Source organism: Lemur catta, chromosome 3, assembly GCF_020740605.2.
Source record: "Lemur catta isolate mLemCat1 chromosome 3, mLemCat1.pri, whole genome shotgun sequence".
NCBI classification, from domain to species: Eukaryota; Metazoa; Chordata; class Mammalia; order Primates; family Lemuridae; genus Lemur; species Lemur catta.
In genome coordinates, this window is record NC_059130.1 from 122,633,670 (window position 1) to 122,660,659 (window position 26,990).

The 26,990-nt window shown below is 52.3% G+C and overlaps 3 protein-coding genes and 1 pseudogene across 3 annotated transcripts in view; 2 read left to right on the forward strand and 2 right to left on the reverse strand.

Annotated features, from left to right (window-relative positions):
- The window catches only part of DNAJC11 (DnaJ heat shock protein family (Hsp40) member C11), a 64,325-nt gene extending 56,354 nt beyond the window's left edge, over positions 1-7,971 (forward strand). Inside the window, exons 11-16 of the mRNA XM_045546249.1 lie at positions 2,597-2,752; positions 3,860-3,929; positions 4,882-4,939; positions 5,039-5,181; positions 5,832-5,961; positions 6,382-7,971. Coding sequence (XP_045402205.1) covers positions 2,597-2,752; positions 3,860-3,929; positions 4,882-4,939; positions 5,039-5,181; positions 5,832-5,961; positions 6,382-6,407 — 583 coding nt within the window. The 3' untranslated portion in view covers positions 6,408-7,971. The remainder of the gene's footprint in view (positions 1-2,596; positions 2,753-3,859; positions 3,930-4,881; positions 4,940-5,038; positions 5,182-5,831; positions 5,962-6,381) is intronic.
- Positions 7,972-8,373: 402 nt separating this feature from the next.
- THAP3 (THAP domain containing 3) lies at positions 8,374-14,903 on the reverse strand. The gene is made up of 5 exons (XM_045546250.1): positions 14,786-14,903; positions 12,218-12,410; positions 9,935-9,997; positions 9,445-9,549; positions 8,374-9,139 (listed from the first exon to the last, which is right to left on the reverse strand). The coding sequence occupies exons 1-5, from the start codon at positions 14,857-14,859 to the stop codon at positions 8,855-8,857; spliced, it is 720 nt and encodes a 239-aa protein (XP_045402206.1). The 5' UTR covers positions 14,860-14,903; the 3' UTR covers positions 8,374-8,854.
- Positions 14,904-15,717: 814 nt separating this feature from the next.
- PHF13 (PHD finger protein 13) lies at positions 15,718-23,431 on the reverse strand. The gene is made up of 4 exons (XM_045546251.1): positions 23,044-23,431; positions 20,525-20,626; positions 18,717-19,251; positions 15,718-18,281 (listed from the first exon to the last, which is right to left on the reverse strand). The coding sequence occupies exons 1-4, from the start codon at positions 23,080-23,082 to the stop codon at positions 18,055-18,057; spliced, it is 903 nt and encodes a 300-aa protein (XP_045402207.1). The 5' UTR covers positions 23,083-23,431; the 3' UTR covers positions 15,718-18,054.
- Positions 23,432-25,620: 2,189 nt separating this feature from the next.
- On the forward strand, positions 25,621-25,744 carry LOC123636109 (annotated as a pseudogene).
- Positions 25,745-26,990: the final 1,246 nt, after the last annotated feature.

The window sequence follows — 26,990 nt, forward strand, 5'->3', positions numbered from 1 at the left end:
ATTGATCTTGGTGAATATGCCATGTGCAATTGAAAAGAATATTCTACAGTTGTTAGAGGTAGTGTTCTTTAAATACCAATTAGATCAAGATGATTGACAGCATTGTTCAGAATTTTTATGACTTTTCTGATTCTTGGGGAATTGGTCTCTAAGTTGCTGAGAGAAGACTGTTAACATCTCCAGCTGTGACTGTGGGATTGTCTGTTTGTCCCTTTGTTAATTTCTGCTTATTTTGAAGTTCTGTTATTAGATACATACATTTTTATTATTGTATCTTCCTGATGTGTTGACCTTCTTATTATAAAATGTCCCTCTTTATTTCTAATAGTAGACTTTTTCTTGAAGTCTACTTTATCTGATATTTGTATAGCTACTCTAATGTTCTTACGCTGTTTATATCATTTGTCTTTTTATGTCCCTTTACATTTGGTCTACACCGTGTTTGTATTTGGCCGTCTCCTGCGCAGCATGTAGTCGGGTCTTGCTTTTCCATTCATACAATCTTTTACTTTTTAATTGGCAAGTGTCATAATGGTTAATGTTACTATTAGTACAGTTGGATTTATGCCTGCCAATTTTATCATTTGTTTTCCATTTGTCCCTTCTGATTTTTGTTCCTCTAACCCTCTTCTTCTGCCTTCTTTTTATATTAGTTGAATATTTTTAGTATTTCTTTTTAATTTATCTGTTGGCATTTTAGTGATACCTTTTGCATTTTTTTTTAAGTTACAGTAGGGATTACAATACACATTACTAACCTTTCATAGTCTATTTCAAGCTAATACTGTATTACATATAAAATGAAAGAACCTCAAAAACTTCTAGGTCAGTTTTCCTTCTCCCCATGTCCTAAAAATATGTTTCCTTCTGGTGTTAGTTTCTTTGGCCCGAAGAACTTTCTTTAGCTTTCTTATAGCTGTAAGTCTGCCAGTGATGTCCTCTTAGTAATCTTTAACTGGAAAATGTCTCATTTTTCCCTTATTCTGCTTTTATTTTTGTTCATTTATTATATTTTATCTACATACATTTTATAAATATATATAATTATATATATGGTTTTTTGGGGTTTTGGTTTTTTTTTTAAAGAGACAGGGTTTTATTTACTCTGTCACCCAGGCTGGAGTGCAGTGGCCCAATCATAGCTCACTGCAACCCTGAGCTCTTGGGCTCAAGCAGTCCTCCCACCTCAGCCTCCTGAGTAGCTAGGACTACAGGGGTGTGCACCACCACACCCAGCTAATTTTTTTATGGTTTGCAGAGACACAGAGTCTAGTGATGTTGCCCAGGCTGGTCTCGAACTCCTGGCCTCATGCAATCCTCCTGCCTAGGCGTCCCAAAGTGCTGGGATTATAGGCATGAACCACTGCAACTGGCCTCTTTTTCATTCTTTACAAGCATATTTTCATATATGTCTTCGAATATAGTTCAAATGGCTACTTAAAATCCTTATCCACTAATTCCAACATCTAGATCATCTGGGATTGGCCTCTGTTTATTTTTCTCATGTATGTATATATGTGTGTGTGTGGACGCAGGCATGTGTGTATGTATAGAAAGGAGTTTATATTACATACTGAGTATTATGAATGATACATTGTAGAATGTATGGTAGAAACTGTATTCTTTTGTTTCTCAAAAAAGTATTGATTTTTCATTTTAGAAGACAGTTAATTTGGCTGAACTCAGACTGCAGACTCTGACTCACCTGTGGTGGCAGCAACCAGAAACCTCAGTAGAATGATTTTAGCCTTAGCTAGGCCACTTGACAGATCAGGGGTCAGCTGGAGATTTGCGCCACATTCATATACACAGTTTGGTGCTCTGCATCTCTGGCTTTCTTTATGGGGGACTGTTCTCCTTTCTAGCTGCTATGGTTATCCCAAACTCTGAGCTCTGGTTCTTCGATCTAATATGACTACAAGTGTCTTTCCAAGTTTTAGCCAGCCCAGATGGTACTGACTGAGATTTAGTCTCAGGCTAAAAGCTGTTAAAAAAAAAAAAAATCTAGGAAACTTGCCAGTCCCGTTCCATTCTTCTAAGTTGCAGCCCTCCTCCTTCAGTATCTGCTGCCTTGTAGCATCTCTTCAGTACCATAAAGCCTTTGTGGCCTGTATGTGGCCCAGAGTTCACAGACTGGTCCAGTAGAAGCTACTCAGGCATTACTGGAAGCAGAACCTCCGTAACTTGCTAACTTTTGAATTCTTCACAAACTTATTTCAAACACGTCAGTTAAGGATTGAGATATGATTCTGTCTCCAGGATACCTGGAAGAGTGTCCATTCCCGCCTTCTAGGGCTTCTGACCTAATGCAACCATAGGGGACGTTTACTGTGGCAAAGCATTACTTTGTTGTATCGCCCTCTGACCTTGAGGTCAGAGTGAGGACAGTTCTTCTGTCACATGTGTCAAATCCAGCAGCCAAACTTTAGAATAGGGAACTGGCAAAGGGGAGTGGATTATGAAACAAGCAGACTTCTGGGCTCCCGTTAACTTGTGTTCGGTGGATCTGAGCGAGATTTTCCTGTGACTGACTCCCCTGTTACTCTTTCCTGGGAAACCTAACTCGTCCTGGGTGCTCTGTGTTTTCCCCGCCCAGGTTAAACAGGGCCAGTCAGACGTACTTCTTCCCCGTCCATCTGACGGATCAGCTCCTGCCCAGCGCCGTGTTCTACGCCACCGTCGGGCCTCTCGTGGTCTACTTTGCTATGCACCGTCTGATCATCAAACCATACCTCAGGGCTCAAAAAGAGAAGTGAGTTTATGACGTGTCATGGGAATGTCACTAAACCCTGTGCTTCAGTGTCCTCGTCTTTAAAATGGAAATAATAACAGAATCTACCCTGTAGGGTTATTAGGAAAATTAAATTAATTGATACATGTAAAGTGCTTAGTGTAGTGTCTGGGCCATGCAGAGTACTCAGTGAATGTTAACTGTGTTTTCACCATCAGTAGTAGGACCGATGTCATCCCTTCATCTGTCATTCCTGCTTTCAGAAAGGACTAGAGTTGGTTTATAAAATTGTTAAGACTCTAAAACCATGACCCCAAGAATTAAAAACTTTTCCTTTTTCTCATTCTAATCATTTCCTTCCTGGCCCTAAGTTTCGGAGGAATGAGTTCTGGGTTCTTATATAAGAGACATGCATTAACTATAGTCTTGGAAGTCACAGAAATGCAATTTATTTTGCAGTTTCCTATAATCTACTGGAGTATGACATTAAATCTAAACTCTTAGTGAGAACATCTCTACAGAAATCTGGGGGGTGGTTTAGGTTTGTTACTTATAATGATCTGATTTAATAAAGCATTGCACTTGGAGAGTCTCAGAGAAAGGAGGAAAACATCTTTCTCTAGGCTCTTCTAGCGTTTGAATTACTATAATTCAGGGTCCTAATTTCCCCAGAGGCTTGAGGCTTGGAACAGAGAAGGTACTGGGTCCAGTCTTCTGATGGGACAGGTGTGTGCTGACCCAGGTCCCTCTACTTTGCTGTAGGAAAGTGTATCTATGTGTCTAAAGTTGTATTCATTTTTCCTATCACTGAAAGTGTCATTTAATAATCCCAGAAGGCTGGTGGAATCTCCTGAGATTCTTTCAGGTGGGGTCTTCTTTCCAGTGGGTGATCTGTGGGCTCCAGTGAGGAGGGGAGGCAGAGCCATCCGGGGACAAAATGAGAGCTGCAGGCCTGTGACTAGCACACTTGCCTGAGACTGTCTTGGAAATATTTTTTAAAGTTTTAGAACTAGAAATCCAGTAAGATCACAGACTGTTTGCTGGGCTCAGGTCCAGACAAGGGGCTCTGCTGGGCGCACTGCTGGGCAACACCAGGCTAACGTGTGGACTGTGTTCTTCTTGCGCAAGGGAATTGGAGAAGCAAAGGGAAAGTGCCGCTACCGACATTCTGCAGAAGAAGCAGGAGGCGGAAGCCGCTGTGAGTGCTCCGTCAGCGCCGCCCTGCCAGGCCTCCACCCCTCTTGGCCTCTGAGAATCGTCCTGCTGCTCGTGCGGGACACAGGACACAGTGAATGCTCCTGTCTGTCCTCATGCTGGGGCTGTGTGGGAACACACTTCACACCCTGCGTGCTGGTTTTGGGGGCCTTAGGTTTTAGGCTTTTCTTCCTCAACGGCTTCATTCACCATTTTAGTCTTCATATTGTTTCCAGGACGCAAGGCTGGGAACTTCAGTCCCTGTCCTAAAGATTACACACAGTTACCCTCAGCATATGATATAACAAGGGTTTTGAAAAGTGGTAGGTATTGTCCTCTGTTTTTGCCTTTTACGGACCATGAGGGAACAGAGACGTCCTGGATAAATGGCAGGCACACTGTCCCTGTGGTCTGAAGGGCCGAAATGCATGTGCAGCCCCCCGGGCAGGCGGCCCGCAGTGTGCCCTGGGCTGTGTGTGCAGCCCGGCCAGCATGCGCCCATCTGAGGGTCAGTACAGCTCTGCCTGGCGGAACGGTGCCATGGGAGAGCGCTGGTCCTTTCTCAAGGGGAGCTGGGGTCCAGCTGCTTGTGTGAAATCTCTCTATTTTTAAATGCTGACAATGTATTCAGTATGACTGTATTGGGTCGATGAAGCCTACCCACCTATTCACGATCCCTAGAAGGGGAAGTGAGAGGCTCTTGCTCCCACTGGGGTCACAGGTGGGGCTCGTGGCATTTCAGGTATGTCTTCACCTGCTGACCCCGAGCTGCCTACTCTGGGACTAAGGGTTTCAAAGCAAGCCAGTTGGGGAGCCAAGTTCTTGAGGTGTCCTGCTCTCGCCCTTACCCTGAGCAGGTGTGTTGGCGTGGACAAGGGCTGCATGTCTGCGGCCCTCTGAGCAGGTGGAACAAACCCTCTGGGGACCTAACAGTGGTCACCCTCATTCTTTGGCAGGTTCGGTTGATGCAGGAATCTGTCCGAAGGATAATCGAGGCAGAGGAGTCCAGAATGGGTGAGAAGGCGTGTCCTCTCGGGGGCCAGGGTGGGCGCTGGGGGCCTGCGGCTGCTCAGGGCACATGCCTGCCGCTGCCCTGACCGAGCCCGTCCGCAGGGCTCATCATCGTGAACGCCTGGTACGGGAAGTTCGTCAACGACAAGAGCAAGAAAAACGAGAAGGCGAAGGTGATCGACGTGACTGTGCCCCTGCAGTGCCTGGTGAAGGACTCGAAGCTCATCCTCACAGAGGCCTCCAAGGTACCACACGCCAGCCGCCACGTGCCACGTGCTCGCTCGCAAGATCCAGACAGAAAGAGGCAGCTTGGGGTGTAGGTTCAGGCTGACAGAGACAGTCGCGGCCCCTTGCCATGGAATCTTTCATGTTGCCAACACGCAGACGGTATCCACACCGGAGCCATTCAGTCCATCCATGCATCCATCCACCCACTCAACAAGTCTTTACTGAGCCCCTGCCATGTGCCGGCACAGCACAGACAGAACGCGCGTCTGCCTTCATGGCATCGGCATTCTATTTGTTTTTGCCTTGTTCCAGAAAGAGCATGAGGTCATTTGTAACATATGTAAGTCTCACCTCTGGAGCCTGGGCGTGGACTGTCCAGAATTAACATGCAGGTTAGCTGAGGCCAAAGAACTCCTGACTCCTAAAGACGTCGTCCAGCGTCTCTGTCTCAGCAGGGCATCTGTGAAGACAGGGGTCTGTTTACCGTGAGGAAGGGGCCGCTATTGAGAGGCACGTCTAGGAGTACACAGGCAACTTTTTTAGATTCTCATTTCTTTTTCTTCAAGCTCCAAAGTTTGCATCTTCCACGCTGTACCCGAGGTGGTAGTAGGGAGGAGTTCGTGCTGGGTTTCGAACTGTCTTTAGAGTAACAATCTTTTGGTTGCAGGCTGGGCTTCCTGGGTTTTATGACCCGTGTGTGGGTGAAGAGAAGAACCTGAAAGTGCTTTATCAGTTCCGAGGTGTTCTGCATCAGGTGATGGTGCTGGACAGTGAGGCCCTTCGGATACCAAAGCAGTGTGAGTAGCTGCCCCTTTGCAGTCACCTGCCATGGGCACCTGCTGGGGGCAGAGACATTGAAGTGGCTGCTCAGCATGTGGGCTGATGACCACCATCCCTCGGTTGTCACCTGGGATTAGGGAGGTCAACTGGCTGGGCTTCCTGTCTCGCTCAGAGCCCATGATTTGTGCCCTGAGGAGGGGACTTTAGCCTTCATGGTGGAATTAGAGTGAGCTGTTGGCTTGGCCACTCCAGCTTTGCTGGCTGGGCAGGAAAGCAAACCTCCATGTTCCAGAAGCAGCTGATTCTGCGCAGTGTGTGCTCTGGGGCCCAGACAGCTGCTGGTCCATCGGATGACTGCTGCACCCCTCAAGTATTAATAGAAAGGAGTGTGGAAACAGTCACCTTCTGATGGCCTGTGTCTGTCTTGTCTTTTACAGCTCACAGGATCGACACAGATGGATAAACTGCTTGAGAACCAGATTTTTAAAAGGCTGCAAAAAATCTTGTCCTGGGAGTCTACAAATTTGGAAGCAGGGAGAAAACCCAGACATCAGATGTTTTTATTTTCTATTATTCCTATAAAAGGTGATACCATATCAATTATGTGAAAGAACACACAGACACCTCAGCTTTTGTAGGTGCTGTGGGTAGGACCGAGGCAGCCCCACCCTGGACCAGACCACAGCATGGCCCATGGCTGTGTTCCCAAGGATCATGTTCCTGGAGGCACGTGCCCTGGCCCCCGACTCTCCTAGGTCCCCCCCAGGGTCTTCAGCATGTGTGCTGACTGCAGCCACCGCTGGTTGTCGGTCCTGTCTGGGGGTCTTTGTGGCACACCCTGCCCCACACCTGGGACTGTGAACTCCTAACATCACAGTGACGGGGGGAAACAAACACAAAGGCAGGCAGGCGCTCTCACATGCCACGGCCTCCGGATCAAGGGAACATGTGTCTGGTCGACTTCCCAGAAACCACCTTTTTCTGCTGAAATATTACCAAGTCAATCTGGAAAGGACTGTGGGTTTATAAAACTGCTTTCTATCTGAGAACAAACGGGTTTGGAAAATTAGTCTTTTTTCCCCGCTCCCAGAGCTTTTCAAATCATTCCACCAGCCCCTGGCTAGGGACAGTTTGGTGTAACTCCTGGTCCCTGGGCCCATCCCCGTCATGGGTTGCTTCCTGTATCCCTGTGGGAAAACACCCGGCTGCCAGCGCATGTGAGCTGACCTGCGTCCCTCCATCCCTGCCCCACCAGGCACAGCCTGGTCCACCTGTGCCCACCGCCTCCAGAGCACAGTGCTGGGATGAGAAGTTCGCAGGGACAGGCCAAGCATTAGGTCAGGGGAGCGACAAGACCAGGGGTCCGACACGCCAAACCGAAGTGTGGACACCAGCGCTGGCCTGCAGCGCCCAGCAGGTGGCACTGCTGCTCCCCACTCCTGGCGGGGCCCACCCCTGCACACGGGGACTCCTTTTGGGGCTGTCTTTGCTCCAGGAGCCTCTCTGTACCTGCCCACTCTGGATGCACAATGTCGTGGGCGTCAGCAGACCCCTACCATAAGCAGTTACCTGAAGAGCTGAGGCCTGTCGCCTGGGTCCTGGAAGTGGCAGTGGTCACTCGCTCTTGCGGACACCTCCCAGCAGGTGCTACAAGGCCAGTGGCCACAACAGTTGGCCCTGGGGGTGACGGCTGCTCTGGCCTCCAGCTGCCCTGAACTATTGCTAACACCAGGCTTCACCCCCTGGCACTGGTATAATAGCCAACAACCTCCTCCTTCCAGTTTCTAACAGCAGTTCAGGTGGTCCAATTCTGTAATAATTTATCATCTCCATCTTAAAAGAAAGTTTCTCCGACTGCCCCACTGACCGCGGGCCGCGCAGTACCTACCGTGTTGCATGAGCCGACTCTGGATGCGGCCTGGGCACCCTCTGCTGCAGGCGGTTCTTTTGGGCACCAATGTCTCTGTTGCGTTCGAAGTTGTACGGAAGGCACTATCTTACCACAATAAACCTTTCCTGAAAGCCGAGGATAGTATTTTTCGGTTTATCTGTGTGTTCTGCCACAGCACCCGAGCAGCTGGGACACAGGCACACACCACCGCGCCCGGCCTGCGGGTTCAGTTTTAGGAGGGAGCAAAGGGAGTGCCCCTCCCTGGAGGCCTCTCTCCGTCCTCTGTTCTTCACTGGTCAACCCCATGTAGACGATGAGGCTCAACTTGAAGCTGTGGTTCCATTTTCTGTGTTAAACATTTGCTAAGAAATAGCACCCAAAGTAAAGAAATCAATCAGGATTTTTAGTTTCTCTTTCTTAACAAAAAGCACAATTTTTTTTGGTAGTCCCACCCCACCCACTCTAACAGGAAATAGGCAGGCAGTCTTGGGAGCAGGGAAACAGCAGAAGAGAAAACTCTGAATGAAGGAGGACGTACCACAGTACAGAAAGACACTTTATTATGTCTGTTGCTCACTCAGGCCAGGAGAGGAGCTGCTCCTTAGAACAGAGGCCGCTCTTGCCGTCTTGAGCCAGTCTTGAGCCAGCTGTCCGGGCTGACGGAGGGGACCCACTCGCCCTGCCGCAGAGTCAGCCACCGCTCCCTCAGGGACGCGCAGCGCTGACTGCGTGTGCCGGAGGGACGGCAGTCCAGAAGCCGGCCTCAGACTGCCCTTCTCTTACCACAGGAGGACTAAGCTCGTCACGCCCAGGGATCCCTGCCTCAGGCCTCTCAACGTCACAGCAGTGTTCGGGCTCTTCACCAGCTAGCTTGGCTACTGTCTCAATCCCGTGTCCAGCAAGCTCGCTGCCAGGGCTCTCCATGTCGGCAGCAGACAGAAATACCCACAGCCAGAGCCCCAAACCCAACGCCTGGCCCCGGGGCTACTGCTGCCCCCACGACCCAGAACCTGTCGGGCTCAGCTCCGCTGCTCTGGCCGAGGCCTGGCCTGGGGTCCCCGCTGCCCCGCTCTGTGGGCGCGGAGGCGGCTGGACATCCTCCGCATCGCCATCCTCTGGGCCTTCAGGCGCCTCCGGAGCTTGTCGTTTTCCTTCAGAGTGAGGAAGAGTTTTTTTTTCAGGGCATCTAAGTCTAAAAGGGCGTAGCTGTGGTCAGACGGCTGCCTGGGGGGCGGCCTTCTCAGCCCTGTGAGGCTGCCCGGCCGCCCCGGAGCCTCTGCTGTTTCCGGTCTGTGCGGCAACACCTGAGGACAGAGGGGAGTGAGAGCTGACAGCTGCCCAAAGGCAAAAGCCACTATGGGGCGGTGGGAGGCACAGCACCAACCCTGCGCGGCAGGACTGGCTTCCTGCTCTTCTGAAATCCAAGTATGCCCAAATCACGGGGGTCAATTTTACTGGGAAGCTCAGAAATTAAGACTCCATACCCTGCTCGTGGCGGTTCTCATGTGGCAGGTTCTTTGGGCACCAGTTTCCACTGTGTCTGGAGCAATCATCTCGGGCTGAGACTGACCCACCACGTGCTGCCTTCGTACCCAACCCCACGTCTTACCTGCTTTGTGGGGCCTTCGGTATTAGGGGGCAGCTGAAGCTCTTCAAGTGCGGTGTCCATGTTTCTCCCTAGGCTGTGCTCCTCAGCCCCTGCCTCAGGGAGGACCTGGGGACAGCAGGGTGCAATCAGGCAGGTGGTGGCTGCAGACACGGGATCCACCCCAGCTGTTCCCTGTCCATCCCGAGTAATCCCTTCACGCCATCTGGGGAGGTGGCTACAGCCAGGGGACCAGCTCCCGGGTCTGCAGCAGCCTAAACAGCCATCTTCTCCCTACTACACACTGGAACGGGAGCCGCAAGAAACCAGGCACGAGCCTCACTATCAACGGGGATTTCTACAATATTGCAAAGAAGGCAGGAAGCCTAAGAGCTTGGGCCTCCCCTTGCTAGGAAAACGGCAGAGCCCGGCAGGCCTTGCCGGGCAGATGCTACCTGCTCTGTTTCCACCCACAGCAGGATGTCAACATCCAGGTGAACGGGACCTGACGCACCTTTTCTTTCTGCGAGTTGGCATTTCCTCTCTCGCCAGCAGGGTCTGTGTTCTCCCTCACCAGCTGCAAGAGACACACACGAGCGGATGCAGACGGCTGCATGGCCGCTTGCTCGGGAGGACAAGAAGAGCTGCGGACCCCAAGATCCCTCACAGCCAGGCGCAAGCCTCAGTCCCCTCACAGTCCCCACGCTCAGCCCAGTGTCTGCCATGTCTAAGAAGCGTTTGTTCAATTAAACTGACCAGAGGCCCGGCCCGGCTCACGCCACCTACTTGGTGTTCTCCTCCAAAGATGTTCCCAAATCATGGTCAGTGGCCCCTGAGAAGGTCCCTATCAAGCCAGAGACCTAATTCATGCATGTCACCCCAGGGCTGGCATCCTTCCTCAATAAATGTTTGTCCTAGGAGTGACAGCACGTGGCAGAACACTCATCTCACCCTTGGCACCACCAGTGCAGAGCCCCTAGTCCCCAGGCCTGCCAGGTGTGGTGACCTTAGAGCAGACCCTGCCTGAGCCGAAAGGGGCCACAATCAGCTTCTCCTACCAGCCTGGCAGCAGAAGCACGAAGGACTACGACTGCAGATGTCCCCAACCCCAGTTGCTAAACCATAACCTTATTTCAGGAACAAACATTTTACACAAATATGTGAAAGGGACTAAACTGTACCCCATTTATTAACAAACATGCACCCACTTTGTGCCAGGCGACGCGCTGGTTGGACATACAGCAGGGAAACGAAGTCCCGGCCCTCGTGGAGCTTACATTCAAGGGAGGAGACCGAAACCTGAAGGAAAAGTGAAGCGGAGCAGGTGCTAGAAGACCAAGGGGCGGGAGGGCCAGCAGGGTGCAGGGGAGGGCCTTCCTGGAGGACTTAGGAGCAGGGACAGCAGCTATGGCCACCTGGGGCACGTTTGCCAACACGCATCCGCCACGCTAGCCCTGCAGTCTGGCTCCCCGTTTCCACCCTTCCACTCTGGGCTCCCTTCCCTCAATGAAATCAGGGAGCACAGGTACCTGCTGGCCTCATGCTTGTCCCACCCCTGCTTTGCCTTCCTGTTGCAGCGGGTGCATCCCGTGCACCCACACTCGGATTCAACAGAGTCCCTCCTCGTGGCTTCAGCATCCAGCTGTCCGTGAGCTCTCTCCTAAGCCAAACCCGCACACCCTGCCCCCACCCAGATGTGTCCACCTCAGTATCCCGTGGGTATATCAAATCCACACATATGGGACCGAACTCCCCAGGGGGCCAACCACACTCGCCAGGGGCTCAGCGAGCTCCGCCTCCCTGACCACCCCAGCCTGCCAGGTCTGCAGAGTCCGTCCACATGTCCACCTGCCTCCTCCCTGCATCCCACCTTCAGCTGAGGCCGCGACTACACTCAGCTAGGACACAGCTTCCAACCAAGGCACTCTCTGCCTGTGGCCAGACGGAGCCTTCCAAAGCCACAATCCTCCCACTGCCATGGACTGAATGTTTATGTCCCCCCAAAACTGCCATGTTGACACTCATGGCCCCCAACATGATGGTGCTAGGAGGTGAGGCCTTTTGGAGGTAACTAGGTCATGAGAGTGGAGCCCTCCTGGTGGGATTCGTGACTGCAGGAGAAGACACGGGAGAGCACCTGCCCCCCACTCTGCTGTCCGCCCCCTGCAAACCCAGAAGGGGGCCCTGACCAGAACCAGCATCGGGTGACCCTCCAGCCTGGATCAGTACTGTTCCTGAACGGGCCCAAATCTCTTCCACCGCAAGCCTATGCCCACTGTCCCCAGCTCTCCCTCCACCACTGCCCTGGCAACATCCTTCAGTTCTCCCGACCCAGCTGTCTGCCTTCACCAGTCAGCACAGGCCCAGCAGCAGGCGGCAGGACCTAAGTGACAGTGGTGCCCACTGCCAAGCCCTGACTGGCTGCTTGGACACAGAGCACTGCCTCTGAATGCAATACTGAGCCTGCTGGTCTCGAGCCCACGGGAGACCCAGTCGGCAAAACAGAGAGGACCGAGCTCCTGGCACATGTGCCAGCCGGCTTCTTCAACAGCATCCTGGTATGGAGCATGACTTATTTTTAAAGTGGCATTAAATTAGGACTTCTCTTAAAGCAAAGGTCATGGCCAGCAGGGACACAGGGCTCTGGACCACAGAGGCTTGACAATGCTGCTTTCACTGTAATTCTTGGCCTCCACTTTGCCTGCAAATGTCACCACCTCCCCCTCCCCACCCCAACTGTTCGGTGGATTGTGCGGACTGGATCTGCAAAGACAAAAAGGCAGCCTCATGTCCCTACCTGCGTGGGGTCCTGAAAGGCAAACACCGTGGGTACGGCGTTGTGCTTCAGGTTCTTGCGGTTCCCAAAGGCACTGAAGCACTCAGGCTTGAAGTGTTCAGAGCAGATGACCGTGTGCTGCTTGGGCTTGAAGTTGCCCCGGCCAATGTTCAGCACCCATTCCTTCAGCAGCTCCGGGCGGCTGAATGGGAACCTATGGGCCGAGGCAGGAACGTGAGAGATCCAGCAAAACTGAATTCCGCACTTCAGATCTCGTAGAATTTCCACACCACCATAGAGTATTTCACTGGGCAGCTCTGGAAATTCAGTACTTTGTTAAATCACATCGAATTTCTGGAAGCTTCTGTCATGGCGATTTAACAGCATCCTTAATAGGAAACCTGAGACCATGAACATGACCCATGTGCCCAAGTTAGCTGTTTTTGAAGCTCCATTTGCCAGGAGCCTTCATTCATTGCTTCAGGAGCCTGCCACGTGCAGGGCCGGTTCTTGGCGCTGGTATGTGAGAGTGAATAAGAAAGTCCCCACTCTCAAGGACCCTACCTCCTAGAAAGGGATGATGGCTGGTAAACCATGAGAGGGCGGAGCTGGATGCATTCTGAAAGCCGTGCAGCAAGGTTTGCCTGTGGACCATGGAATAGAGAAGGAAGGAGGTTTGTGTTTCAGGTGGTAGTGGCTATAGAAGGAGCAGGTTAGGGGATCAGAAGTTTGTTTTGTATGTTAGGTGTTAAATTTGAGGTGCTTTTTAGATTGTCTATGGGCTGGAGTGGCAGGTGGGCACACGTGTCTGGAGATGTCAATGTGGGATGGACCCTGCATAACCCATAAACCTGGATGAGATTGGTGCCCTCGGTGGCAAGCTTGTATGGGGACCATGACTAGGCCATGGCCCACACCCCAAGTGCTCCAACACCTGTGACAAAGGAAGAGGGCAAAGAAGTGTCCTATAGGCAAAGTGGGAAAAGCAATCCAGGGGTCAATGATCAGTTGTGTCAAATGCTACAGAGGCCGACTATGATGAGGACAGACCCCTGGATCTGGCATCATAAGGCTCACTGGTGACTGGACATTGCTCTTTTGTGGGAGCTGTGGGAATGGCTTCAAGAGAGTACAGGAGACAACCCCATCCCCAGGTACATACCCAGCAGAAACAGGTGGATGCATGCACCAGAAGACAAGTCCCAGCAAGGCTGTCCAGGACAGTGTGGCTGTCACAGCCAAAAAATAGGGCCACTCAAATTCGCTTCAATTGTAAAACAGATAAATTCCGGTATATGCATTTTTTTTTTTTTTTTTTTGAGACAGAGTCTCACTCTGTTACCTGGGCTAGAGTGCCATGGCGTCAGCCTAGCTCACAGCAACCTCAAATTCCTGGGCTCAAGCAATCCTCCTGCCTCAGCCTCCCAAGTAGTTGGGACCACAGGCATGTGACACCACGCCCGGCTAATTTTTTCTATATAATGTTTTTTAGCTATCCCTATAATTTCTTTCTATTTTTAGTAGAGACGGGGTCTCGCTCTTGCTCAGGCTGGTCTTGAACTCCTGAGCTCAAACAACCCGCCCACCTCGACCTCCCAGAGTGCTAGGATTACAGGCGTGAGCCACCGCGCCCGGCCCGGCATATGCATTTAACGGAGCACTATGCAGTGATCAAATGGAATGAACTGCGGGCCACTCTGATAGAAGGCAGCCCACAGCTCTCCGTGGGGAGGCGGGAGAAGGTGGTCTCGGTGCGGGGTCTCCGGGGGCTGGTAACGTTCTAATTCAATGGTGCTCACTTGGTGAAAACTCGTTGGGCTGGGTACTTATGATCTGTTCATTTTTATGCATGTTATACTTCAATCAAAGCATTTATTACAAAACAGAGTGTCATGGGGAGGGGGAGAGGGAATGGGAACAACGAGCTCAAGCCACCCTGAGGAGCTGTGCTGTTAAGGGGGCAGAGAAACCTTGGAGAAAGTGTGCAACATTCCCCTGTGCGCCGGAGGGCGAGGACGCGCTCTGCTGGGCAGGGCGGCAGACTGGGCGCGCTGGGGAAGGCGAGGGCGGACTCCGAAGTCTCCACCATCTCCCACGCCCCCGCCAAGTCCCTTCCCCACCGCCCTGACACCGACACCCCTGGAGGGTTCTCCTTCCTCCACTGCAGCCGCCCCAGGTTCTCCCTTCACGACATGACGCACGGCGCGGTTTTTGCAGGGCGCCAGCACGCCGCAAGGCCGACCACCGCCCCACGGCGCATTCCTCCCGCCGAGCACCTGCGACGTTCCCGGCCGCGGCTGGGAACGCGGGAGGAGACGCCAGCCGGGCCATACACGCCCAAACCCCAAAGTCATTCCAGAAAGCCGTGCGGCCGCGGGCCGGCTGCTCCGCCGCTGTCCCCGAGGCCAGGCCAAGGCGGCGCTGGCCTCGTGGGCCCAGGACCCCTGCCCGTCCCGCGGGCCCGGCGGCCGCACGTCCTCGGGCCTCCCCAGCGTCCCCGCTCTGCGCGCCGAGGCCGCCGAGCTCCTCCGGGGGCCCCAGGTCCGGGCCTCCCGCGCCCCCGGCGCCCCCGGCGCCCCCGCCTCTCACCGGTGGAAGGTGAGCTGCTTCCTGCGGCTGTTGTAGCGGTTGCAGCACTGCCGGGCCGCGCACGACTTCGGCATCTCCAGGCCAGGCCCGGTGCCCCTAACAAAGATGGCGGCGGCGGCGCCCGCAAGCCGCGCAGGCGGGGCGGGGCCGGGGCGGGGCGCCGAGAGCGGGAGGCGGGCCTGGCCTGGCTCCAGGGCGCGCTCACCGGAGGTCCCCGCGACTGGCGTCGCCCCAGGGTCGGGTGGGCCCTGGGCGCCACGTCGAGGGGTGGTCGCGGCCCCAACTCAAGCCCGAAGCCCAACCCCCAAGCTTGGGCCGGTGCAAGTCTCACCTCGATTCGCTACAGCCAGTCGCCCGTCACCTTGCTTTGACCCTCCGCCCCCCACGCAAGACACGCCACCAATAGCTTTGGACCCCTGGAAACCAAGAAGACCCAACCCCCACTTTAGTCAGTATTAAGGCCTCGAGAGGTGTTAATAAGCAGGTTTTGGCTCCTCTGATGTCGCTGGAGGAGGGTCTAGCTGGCCACCATTGGTCTCAGATAAGAGGCCAGTAGAGGATCAGCCACTGGGAACCCCAAGAGCAGATGGGCAAAGTGAGCACCGGAGGGGACAGTCCCATCCCGGGCTCCCAGCGCCTCGGAGGCTGCAGCCTCACAAAGCAGGCGCACCACGCGCCAGGGTTTAAGCAGCTAATCCAGAATTTGACAAAGAAACTGAAAGCTATTCATGTCTACTCATACTATAGTTTGTTTCTGAAGAATTCACTAGAAAAGTATTTTAAGAGCCCTGGGCATTATTCAGTTTGCTAAACACAAACTCAGACTTTTTAACTTCCCAGAGTCCTCAGGTGATCATAGTTTAGGGAGGTGATGAGGGGAGGAGAAACACAATTGTCCTTCAGCGCAGAACACAAGCACCTGAAGCTAGACATGAACCTCAAAGTAGCAATATATTTATTTACAAAATATACAGTTTCACAGAAACAGCTTCGCTTTATACACATAAACTTTAAAATTACACAGAACCATGTAAACGATGTTAAGTGTCTGGCCTGGCCAAAGCCCATGGGAGGGGCCTACTTTGGGGGTAACATCTTTCCCTCCCTTCATTAGCCACCAACCAGGAGCCCCTGGATGGGTCATGCCTAATTTGCATATAGAAACTGATTGCAGCTGCCCAGTTCAATCTAACACAAAAACCAAGGTGTCTGACTTTTTAAGACACCACCCACAGGGATCTGTTAAAAGAACAAAAATGCAATCAAGGAAACAGAAATGGCGGTGAGTATCAAACGCATTCCAGAGGCATCAAACCTTCAGCACATGTAACAATTGCCAGGTCCACTCTAAAATCGGTCATATTCTTCACATGCACTTTAAAAATCTTGTGGAGTTTTTTAAAAAAGAAGAAAAACACTTTGAAACTTTGGTTATTGTCATGGTGAAGACACTGGACAGGCATTGTCACGGGGCAGATCTTTGGCAAATTCCTCTCCGCCTTGTCCTGGATGTCTGCCCTAGTCAGAGCCAGATAACTGTCTGGAGAGAAGATTGTTTCTAAACCAGCTTACTATTTTCTCTACAGAACAACATCTCCCTTGGGAAGCTTCACAATAAACTAGGTTTCAGAAACTTTCTCTCTACCTGTATGTTAATACAAGCAACAGAGTATTTTTAAAAAAATAAGACAGTTGACTGGACAAGCGTGAAAGATACTAGGACAAAACATGGGCTCTGAATAGCCAAATTATGGTTCAAACCCCTTGTTCCTTCAGTGAGAACGTGGAAAGTGTGCCTGGTGGCCCCGCACAAAGGTGCCACATGAAGGGGAAGCCCCTGGCAGGGATCCCACAGGCCCATCCTGCTGCAAATAAACATGACTAACTTGGGCATTCTTCCCTTTCCATGCCTTACGAGAAACAATGCTTATGAAAACATACCCATCAATTTACAAAACATGTTTGAGAACAAGAACTTGAACTGCTAAAAACCAATTATCAATTTTGGAGAAAGCTGAAGCCCTCCTCTCCTCCCAGCCCCAGAACCACCAGTGTCCTGGGGTACAAGGCCCTTGCACAGAGTTCTGCAGGGGCTTCTGGTGCAAACGCCCTGGTTTCTCCAGAGTTGGCCCTCACAAGGGCCTCCCCAGTTCAGGATGCCAGTGGAGATCTAAGGAGCTCCGCCACAGTTCAATGCTATATTCCTGAAGGCCTCTGTTACCCTATCACTCACTCACCAACGTAAACCAAAAAAAGGACTCAAGTCTCAACCTTGCCCTGTGGAACCAGCAGGCCAGCCTGTGTAAAGGGCATACTAAAACCCACGCATAAACAGAGGCCTTCCTCCCACTTTTCCTTTACCATTAATTCAGAGGAACACCATTTGGGTCCCAGTGATTGCCTGTCTTTTATGATTCTACCAGAGTAAGGTGAGGGGAAGAGACGAGGAATGAACCTAAATGCCCCCACACACGGAACCCGCTAGCCTAGGCCTCACCCCAACACCTCACACACCACCTGGAAAAGGGCACTCAGCAAGGAATCGGCCAGTACTTTTGGCTGTATCGTGCAAAAAGACAGGTTTTTTTACATCGTGCAAAACAGAAAACTGAGTAATGAACACGGGCCACCTCAACCCACCAACCAACCCCCTTGCCACAGAGAAGTGGCCACACTGTCCCTTTTAACAAACAGAAGGAAACCTAAGAACCACGAGGTAGCCTGCCACCGCATGGCTCCTCTCAGAGTGAGGCCAGAGGGCTCCTTTGGATGACAGCCCACTAGGGCAGCTCTGATGGGTGCTGTACAGACACTTTTGGTAAAAGACTTAACACACAAGAAAAAACTTACACATATGGCTGTTCATTAACAGGCCGGGGAAACCGAACAACTCCTCTCCCCAACACAGTGGAAGCAGGAATAACAGCTAAGCACTTGTTCCAGTCGGCAGGAACTTGTTAACAATGATAGCAAAAACTCACAACTACCATGTACCCTCATTTTCAGCTGAACCAAACCCACTGCACTTAGGTGTTTAGTCCACCTCCACTGCAGAGAACACAGCTCTGGCAGCAGCTTTGGCCAACGAAGATTTTATTCGGTCACTATGTACAGTTTCTACCTTGGACAGCCTGTCCTTTTGCTTAGGCACCTGAATGGCAGGGATCTGCCCGCACCAGAGCGGAGAGTTCTGTGCTCAACTAACAGAGGGGCCAGAAAGCCCACCGTCCCTTCGGATTCCTCGCGGCAGCCTCCTCGCCCACCAGCAGTCAGTCCAGAAACAGCTTCCGGGAGCCCATGCGGGAGCGGTTGGAGCGGCGGATGTCAAACTTGGAGTCCCGGCACTTTTGGCAGACAAACACTTCTGGAACGTTGGATTTCCGGATTTTTGCACAGGAGAGGTGAATCCAGGTGTGACACTCATTACACTCAATCATGGGGCGGCCCGCAAACGGCTTCATGCAGAAGCAGGTGACAAGGTCCCAGGAATCATCATCTGGAAGGAAAGAAACACATGAGGATGGAAAATAACTTTCAGCCCCTCTCCACCAGGAAGCTGCGCATCCAACAAGGAGAGTGTCGATGAGACCTGTTACTCCACTAACAAAAATGCTTTCAATGTCACTTAACGATACTTCTCTCTGAAAAATGCAGAAAATGCACAAAAGGCACTGAAGTGTGGGGCGACCAGCTATTAACCAGGAGACGCTTACTTATGGGCCACATGGCTCTCTCTAGCAGCGTTGACCCCTTCCTGAGACCCTCGGTACATATCCACCTTCCTGCACTTTCCTGCTCCCTGGAGATGGTGGGGCACTCTGCTGCCACAATCCATGGAAGGGACCCGACCCTCTGCCCCAGAGAGATGAGCACTTAAAATAACCTCTCTTCTAACCACCAGCAAACAAGTGGGTCCTTCAGGGACACTTACCTGAGTCCACCATTATGTCCTCATCATTGCCAGTGCTGTCCTCGTCTCGGAACACCACCTGCTTTCCCTGCCGGACGATAGTCCGTTTGCCTTCAGTTTTTATTTCTTTGACCTGATCAGGTGACACCGTGGCACAAGATCCACTCGAGGGTGTGTCGGAGTCCCAGCCTGAGCAGGGGTCGCTGGGGGCCTGGGGAATATCCTGCAAGGTGGGACTCGTGGGGGTCTCCCCGTACGGATCAGCAGCGTCTAGCTTCAGCAAGCCACCCCTGTACCCGTCCTTCTCGGGCACGTCGCTATCCCTTCGCTTCCTCTTCTTCTTCTTCTTCAGCTTGTCCGTCTTCTTTCTGTCCAGCAGGAAGTTGCTGGGCTTGGCTCGCTGCAACAGAGTGGGCTGCAGGTGGCTAAAGCAGCGGTCAGAGACTGGCAAGGGCACCGAGGACGCAATGTCGGTGAAACCAGTGTCCCAGCTGTCACTGTCGATGGTGCCAGAGGTGCTGTTGGCAGGGCTGGGGCTGCTCCTCAAAGGGAGTTCCTACAAGGATGGAGGCAGAGGTGGCAGGTTCTGATTATTGAGACCAGCCCTTGGCAGAGCAACCCCGGCCCTCCCCCAGCCAGGGCACGCCTCCAGCGATGTGTTCGCACAGCCCTGGGCTGCTCAGTTCTCAGAGAAACAGCAGCATCATTACTTGTTTAATATGACGCCACAACAGGCGAAAATACCTTCCCTTGCTGAACCCTCAGCCAGGAAATCAGCCAACATTCAACAGGCATCTGTGGAAAAGACACGACAGACGCCCTCTCATGTCCTCTTACCTCTCCCTGATTGTAAAATCTCTCCTTCCGTTTGCCTTCCCAAGAGATATATATTTTTAATTAACTGAATTTAAATTAGCTTTGAGAATTTCCTGACACTTTTAAAAAACTGGAGACATCCCAAAATATTGCAAAATCAAAGCAGGTAATTACTGCCCCAAAGCAGTGAGCTGAACTCTATGGCTCCTTCAGATCATTCGAGCACGTTACCTTCAAATAGTGGAACGCAGCTTCGTACAAGGCAAGCGTTATCCACCGTGTGGCAAGTGGAAATAATAAACCAGTGCTGGGATTTGGAATCCTAGAAATTCTGGATTCTTTTACTTTTAGCTTAATCCAATATGAACAAGTCTTCTGACACTGGGGCCCCACACCAGCTCTGCCCAGTCTGCCCTCTCTCAGCAGGGAAAATGGAAAACTCTTCTCCTGTGTGGCTTCTAACCACGAGTCCCTGAAGGCTTCGGTGTGTGGTCCTCACAGCAACCAGGAGGCTGCCAGAGAGGCAGGGTGTGCACCCCTTGTCCACATATCTCCTTGAACCCTAAGCTCTACCACTAATTAGCTGGTGACCTAGAACAAGGCAGTTCCCTCGATGCACCTCAGTGTCCTCATCTTTAAGCTGGGAATAAAAAATAGTCCCTACCTCATAGCAATATAAGGGCCAAGAACAAGGTCTGGACATAACAAACACTCAGCAATTATTGGCCATTAATAACAGCAAGCAGATGTCAAAGGCAATATTTACAAATAAATTCTAAAAGTTTATCAAGCCATTTCTAGACAAGCCTGCAGTTTCTATTGCAGTTTTAGGAACCAACTCCCTGGCTGATCTGTTCCCAAGAAACAGTTCTGCGGGACCACTGCCTGAAGTCCTCCCAAGCAACACCTTCCACATCCACAGCCCCACTGTCTGTTCAGGCACCCAGGGCCTGCAGAGAGGGCGCCTGGCCTGACTGCCCCACAAGGAAGGTCTCCAACGCTCAGAAGATTACCTCCTTCGGATAAGGGATGTATCCAGCATAGGCCAAGACAAAGGTGCAGAATTTGTTGAAGTCCTCCACAGTCCTGCGCCTCTTGTAACTGGGGGAGTATTCCTGTTACCAGGGGAGAAAAGAGAGTATGTTTGAAGGAGACACTTCTGTATGGAATCACAGAAACAAAACAAAGCAAGCTGGAGCTTTTATCGTCCACCACTCAAAAAACTGTTAGATTTACAGACAGTCTAGAAACAAGATAAGGTAAGTTCAGGTCAAGAAATAACACCACTTTCAGAAAGTTGAAAGAGGAGTATTAAGATTTTTATGCCAAGAATGCTGGGAAACTGGCTGGGAGATAAAAGCTGGTACAAAAGTCTATTTCTTAGCACTCATGTGGCATTTTCTGACCTTATCTGTTAGTCTCTGCAGGCCTATCAGGAGCTCTAATAACTAGTTTTTTTGCTAAATTTTTCCATTTTGAATATAAACGGCTGCTACAGCTGTAAGTAAAGTATTTTAAGCGATTTCAAAAATCACTCACGTCTCTCAGAAGATTAATCTTCCTTAGGACCTGGGAGGGACCCAGGAGCTGAATCCCAATTGACCCCCGCCCAGCCAGGGTGGCCTTAGGGTCCCCTCCGCTCCTCCAACAGTCGGGGTGCCATGCACCCAAACGTTTCCTAACTCAGAGAATATCTAGAAGAATTCCTGCCAGCTTTAGCTGCACATTTAAGATGCAATACTAGAGATTTCTGCTTGTGAGTCCCTCCCTCATTCAATCTAGGAACACCCATAACAAGAAGGGATTTTCTCCTAGGAGCCTACAATGGGAAAAAGAGCCCTTATTTGCTTCCAGGCAAAACAGCTGTGCTTTATTACTGTTTATTCGACCGGCAAGTTTACGGAGACTCCCTTTGAGCACTTTTATCACTCCGCACACTCCCCATCCCTACCTAGGTGCTCAGCTAATCTTCCCAGAGCCTGGGGCCCAGGGCCCCGCTAGGTGCAAGCCTGCGGGGAAATGCAGGAGCAGGGCGAGCAGGGCACCTGGGCCCTCCCGTCCCGCAGAGGCCGCGGAGAGCCGCGAGGCACAGGCGTGTGGCCCACAGGTTTTATTCCAGAATCCACTTTTTAAAAGAATTTTCTCAACTTGGTTCTGGCAAACCACATACCCTCGATCCCCTCAGACCCCGAAGGCCGCTCAGTAAGTCAGCTGAGGCAAACGCAGCGCGGTGCCCGGGCGTTTCCCGCATGTGCGAGATGCGGCGCCCAGCCCGGGAAACGCCGGCCGGCCGGGGTGGGAGGGCCGAAGCCCCGGTGCTCAAACTCCGGGGAGAACTTTTATTTCGGCGGGGACCGTGCAGAAGCGGGTTGGGAGCCGGGACACACGGCGGAAGGCGGCGGCGCCCTCCAGCCCAGCGGGCGGCGACACGGCGCGGGGTCTGCTGTGGGGGCCGCGCCACCCCCACCCCGCCCGCCAGGCCGCCTTCAGGGAAAGCAGATGGCGGTACGGCCCCCTCCCCGCGCTCCTGCGGAAGCCGCCCCCCGCCGGCACTCGGCCCGGAAGGTGCGGGGCCCATCCCGCAGGGATGTAGGAGGGGGCGCCGGGCAGAATTTGGGGATCCCGGGGCGGCTCCCCGAAGCCACCGGGGCGCAACGAGATGCGCGAGAGCCCGGCGCCGCCTCCCCTCCCCCACCCGCCCGCCCGCGGTGGCCGGACCCGCACCCGAAACCCTGGCAAGCCTCCGCGGGGGGAGGGGACCGCGGGGCCGCCGCGGGGGGACGGCCGGGAGTACCGAGGGCCGATCCCCGGAAGGAGGGGGAGTGAGTAGTCGGGGCGGAGCGAACAGAGCCCGCGGGCGGGGGCCGGGGGGGGGGGGCGGAGGCCCCGCAGGGGGCGGCGAGCTCGCCTGGGGATGGTTGGGGGTTGGGGGTCGACCAGGCCCGAGTTTCTGGAAGGGATGGGGACCCCTAAGGACGCGGCCCCCGAGCACCGGGGGCGGCGGGGACCGACCGGGCCTCGCGCGGAGTCAGGGGGCGGGGCGCGGGCCGCCGGGCCCGGGGGATTAGGGGAGCAGCGGGGGCTGCGCTGAGCCGAGTCCGGTCTGAGGGGGCCTCGAGCCCCCGGGAGGGGGGAGGGGGGAGGGGAACTCCTCCGAGAAGAGCGCGAGCGCGAAGCGGGAGGCGGCTTGGACGGCGTCCCCGGGCGGGGACGGAGTAAGCAGGCCGGCGGGGAGGGGCTGGGGGCGCCGACAGGTCCGGGGCTACCCGAGGCCGGAGAGGAGCGTCCCGGGGGAGAGGGGTGGGCGCAGCGGCCCTGAGGAAAGGGCGCGGGGAGGACGCGGACGTCCGGGAAAGGGACACTGAGGCGCGGGCCCGAGCAGGGGGCGGGGGTGGGGCTCCCGGGGGGGCGACGAGGGAAAGCTGGGGGAGCGGGAAGGCGGCACTCGGGGAGGCTAGGGGTCCGGATTCCCGGAGAGCGCAAGATCACGGCTGAGGGGGTCGGGGGCGATCCGGACGCAGCTCTCACTCACCTCCGGGTGGAAGGCGGCGGCGCAGGAGTCGGAGTCCATGTTCCGGGCGGGGGGCGGCGGCTGCGGGAGTGCAGGGGCCGAGATGCGGCCGCGGCGCCGCTCTGGGCTGGGGGCTCCGACGGCTGCGTAAGGCGAGGGCGGACCGGGGAGGGGTCGCCCCGGCCGAAGGTGATGAGGGGCTCGGCGTGTCGCGTCCCGGGCTCTGTGCTCCCGGACTGGCGGCTCCACAGCCGAGCAGAGTGGGCGACGCAGCTCCCGCGGCGGGAGAGGCGGGAGAGTCGCTGCGGGGGGCGGCGGCGGCGAGCGGGAACCCGACCGGCTCCCCGACCTGACGCCCAGTTCGGCTCGTGTCTCGGGAGGGAGGGCGGGAGAGCCGCGGGGGCTGTCGGGAAATGTAGTTCGGCGGCATCTGGAAGGCGGGGGTCGCGGGGGCGTGGCGCGAGCCGGGCGCAGAGCATTGTGGGGGTCGTAGTCGCGGCCTCGCCAGAGCGGCGCACAAAGGCCACCATGAGGACTCCAGCTCCCATGGGGCTCCGCGCGGCGGCGGCCGGTGTGCGGGGGCGGTGTCCTCCGGGCTCGAGGCCGCTCTAGCGTGGGTGGGGTGGGGGCTCGCGCCGGCCTGGCCGCTGGGGGGAGGGGCGGCGCGGGCGGTTGCGCCTGGGTCTCCGCCGGCGGGGTTGGCCGGGCCGGCGGGGGCGGGGCTGACGGCCTGGTTCGCGAAGGGCAGTGGCGGCGGCTGGCACCTCCTCTTTCTCCTCTCGCGCTTGGGGTTTGCACCCCTTTGTGGGGCGGGGGTCCCCGGGGCCGGGCGGGAGTGGGGGGCTGGGGCGGGGCGCTGACGTCGCCTGGGCTGGGCGGAGCGAGTTTGTTTCCGCCGCTGCGGGTGTCCTGGTCGGCTGGTGCCGGCTGCGAGTGTCCGCGGACAGCCGGCCGATACCCTCAGGCCTGGGGTTGGACGAGGCTGTCTCTCGTGGTGTCTCCTGGATTCGCTTTTGGGTGCCGGGTTAGTGCATTAAAAAAAAAAACAACTCGATACCAGCGTTGTCAATGTCTTAAAGAGGTTTGCCTTAAATTCGTTGTTTTCGCCTTCGCTTGACCTTGAGAATCCCCCCCCCACGCCCCCCGGCCCGTTTTCTCACTTTACATCCTGAAAATATTCTTCATAGGATTACAACGGTGGAGGGTGAGGTGAAAACATGGTATGCGATATTTGGTATCGACATTTACATTCACCTTGTTTATTGATACTTAATTGACCACTGGCAGTGTTTAAATGCCAGACCACCAAGTATTTTCCAACTTCATGTTGAAGGTTGACTCTGAATACTTCGTTGACTGCCCTGATGAAATTACCAAAAGGCTGCCTAGTGTTCTTTAACATTTTTAATAACCATATGAAAGGAAAAAATGTATATACAAAATGCAGATGATTCAATAACGTATTTGGTAGCTTCAAAGACAAACTGTTAAAAGGCAGTGACAAATTTTTTTATTTAAATCAGAAAACAGACTCTTGGACTTACTGGAATGATGAGGTTATGTGACAGAATGCTACATTAGTTGGCTATTACTATTTCAGTGGTTAAGATAATTCTGATGAAAACATTTAGAGTGGTTAACGGAGTTTATCTTAGAAAATGTTTCTCTGAGCCTCAGTTTCCTAAACTACAAAATTTTTAGTTAGTGCCTGGCTTAATAAATGCTAGTTTACCGTTATGGTGGTTCTCGTATTATTTCTACAATATTGAAGCCCATTGGAGGGCTCCCCAGAGGTGATAAACTGAGGTGCTTTACGAGGTAAAACATAAATTCCTAAGAGAAAAACAGAAACATTTTGGACTTGGGCTGTCAATATTATATTAACAGTTTCTTACAGAATTGTCAAATTCAAATGATATAGCCACGGATTTGGAATGTTCCCTGATCACTGTGGCCAAAGCAAATATCCTGAGGTTAGCCAGTGCTACCCAGGGTCAGATTCACCAGGAGCAACTTGTTGTACCTGAATAAAAAAGAGCTAAGAAGGATATTATCTTATTGGTAGTTTAAGAATGTAAATACCAAAAAGAATTATTACTATAGTTGAACCACAAATGAAAGGAGCGAATTTTTTTACACCTGGTCATTATTCCCTATGGTAAATTTTTCATATAATAAACATTAAATCCTTTCCCACACACAGATTAAGAAACTGATTCTCAAACTTCAAATGAATTAAAGAACCTGCTTAGAATAATAATGGACTTGTTGGAAAACTAAGCCTAAAATTCAGGGACCTATATTGCACCACTAAGTCACACTAAGGAAGGAAAATCCCAAACTTGGGTTGTGTCATGTGACAGATTTTCAGACCAAGTGATAACTCTTCCTCAGAGTGGGTATTCAATAGATATTTCTGGGATATGTCCTCAGTAAACAGTAATCTTAGTACATAGGTCTGATCAGTACCTTCCTGCCACTCCAGTGAAAGAGAAAACTTCATGCAGAAAGGACTTTTTTTGTGTCTCCTTCAATTTGCGTTAGAAATTTAGACATTAATGTTTACCATCTCTTCCCTAATCTCAAAAAAAGGACTAAAGCCATGCGCAGTGGCAGTATCATAGCCAATGAGGTCTATCTGAGGCGCACAATTATTGCTAATTGAAAACTTTTCCCAATACTTAAAGTTGGCATTGGCAATTTTTGATGGTCCCTGTGGAGACTGAACCAAAAAAAATAAAAAAAAGACTATAACACCAGTAGTTGACCTAAACTAAACTCAATAGCATAAAATGTAGCTGTGGGTTGATAAAGTTGATTTTCTCTATATGGTAGGCTAAGGTTTGTTCATTATCTTGTTTATTTTTCAGGTGTACTGTCCTACTCCTTGGGCTCTAGGGAGTGAATCGTGAATTCTTTGATTCATTCAAGAGCATTAGCCACAGTAGCCAGATTCGTCTGGTGTCTATAATTCTTTAGTTTCTGGTTAAAAAAAAAAATTATACCTGCTACTGAATGCTAATTCTCAGATGATTACAGTTGCTTAGGAGAGGTGGAAAAAAGCCAACATTAGCACAGGTTGTGACAAGTTAAAAATACTAAGAATACCATGATTTCCCAGTAAGTAACTTGAGAATGTAGTTATTTTAATTGAGTTACCAAATATAGCTTCACCTTCCTAAATCTCACTGGCTACACTGCATTCATTTAGGGGCACATTCGGGTAAAGCTTTCTGCTTCCCATTTTAACTCTTTGCTCTTGAGTGTGGGTGTGAACATAACCAAAGGTTTATTTTTTCCAGAACAATTTTCTGATGTTTCAGCTTTTTGTTCAGCTTAATAGTATATTCTCATGAATTCTTCCCACCCTCTGTCTTTTTCCTTGCTCGGTTCCATTTCCAGGAGATGGAAAAAAATGAAAATTGTATTGTTTTCAACTTTTGGTACCTTGACTACTGTATGAATATATGTGTATGAATAATTTGAAAACATTAATCTCTAGACCATATATTGTCAGATTTTCACATAGTGAGGAATATGGTTTACGCATAGAAGAATCAAATGGGTTTCTTATATTATGGTTCACACAAGTAGAATATAAAGGTAATAGCTAACACTATGTTTAAAATGTTTTTACTTACAATTTTTTTTTTTTTTTTTTTTTTCAAACAGAGTCTCACTCTGTTGCCAGGGCTAGAGTGCTGGGGCATCAGCCTAGCTCACAGCAACCTCAAACTCGGGCTCAAGCCATCCTCCTGCCTCAGTCTCCTGAGTAGCTGGGACTACAGGCGCATGCCACCACACCCAGCCAATTTTTTCTATTTGTAGTAGAGATGGGGTCTGGCTCTTGCTCAGGCTGGTCTGGAACTCCTGGCCTCAAACAATCCTCCTGCCTTGGCCTCCCAGAGGTTAGGATCACAGGCGTGAGCCACCATGCCTGGCCTCACTTACAATATCTCTTTTACATA

Coding starts and splice junctions, on each gene's coding strand:
- THAP3 (XM_045546250.1), bottom strand. CDS start 14,859: ATGCCGAAGTCGTGCGCGGCCCGGCAGTGCTGCAACCGCTACAACAGC. Junction 9,998..12,217: donor CCTTTCAGGACCCCACGCAG/GTAGGGACATGA, acceptor TGTCTCTTGCAG/CTGGTGAGGGAGAACACAGA. Junction 9,140..9,444: donor CCGAAGGCCCCACAAAGCAG/GTAAGACGTGGG, acceptor CTCTGTCCTCAG/GTGTTGCCGCACAGACCGGA.
- PHF13 (XM_045546251.1), bottom strand. CDS start 23,082: ATGGACTCCGACTCCTGCGCCGCCGCCTTCCACCCGGAG. Junction 20,627..23,043: donor CCGCCGCCTTCCACCCGGAG/GTGAGTGAGAGC, acceptor CCCTGGTAACAG/GAATACTCCCCCAGTTACAA. Junction 19,252..20,524: donor ACATCCCTTATCCGAAGGAG/GTAATCTTCTGA, acceptor CCATCCTTGTAG/GAACTCCCTTTGAGGAGCAG.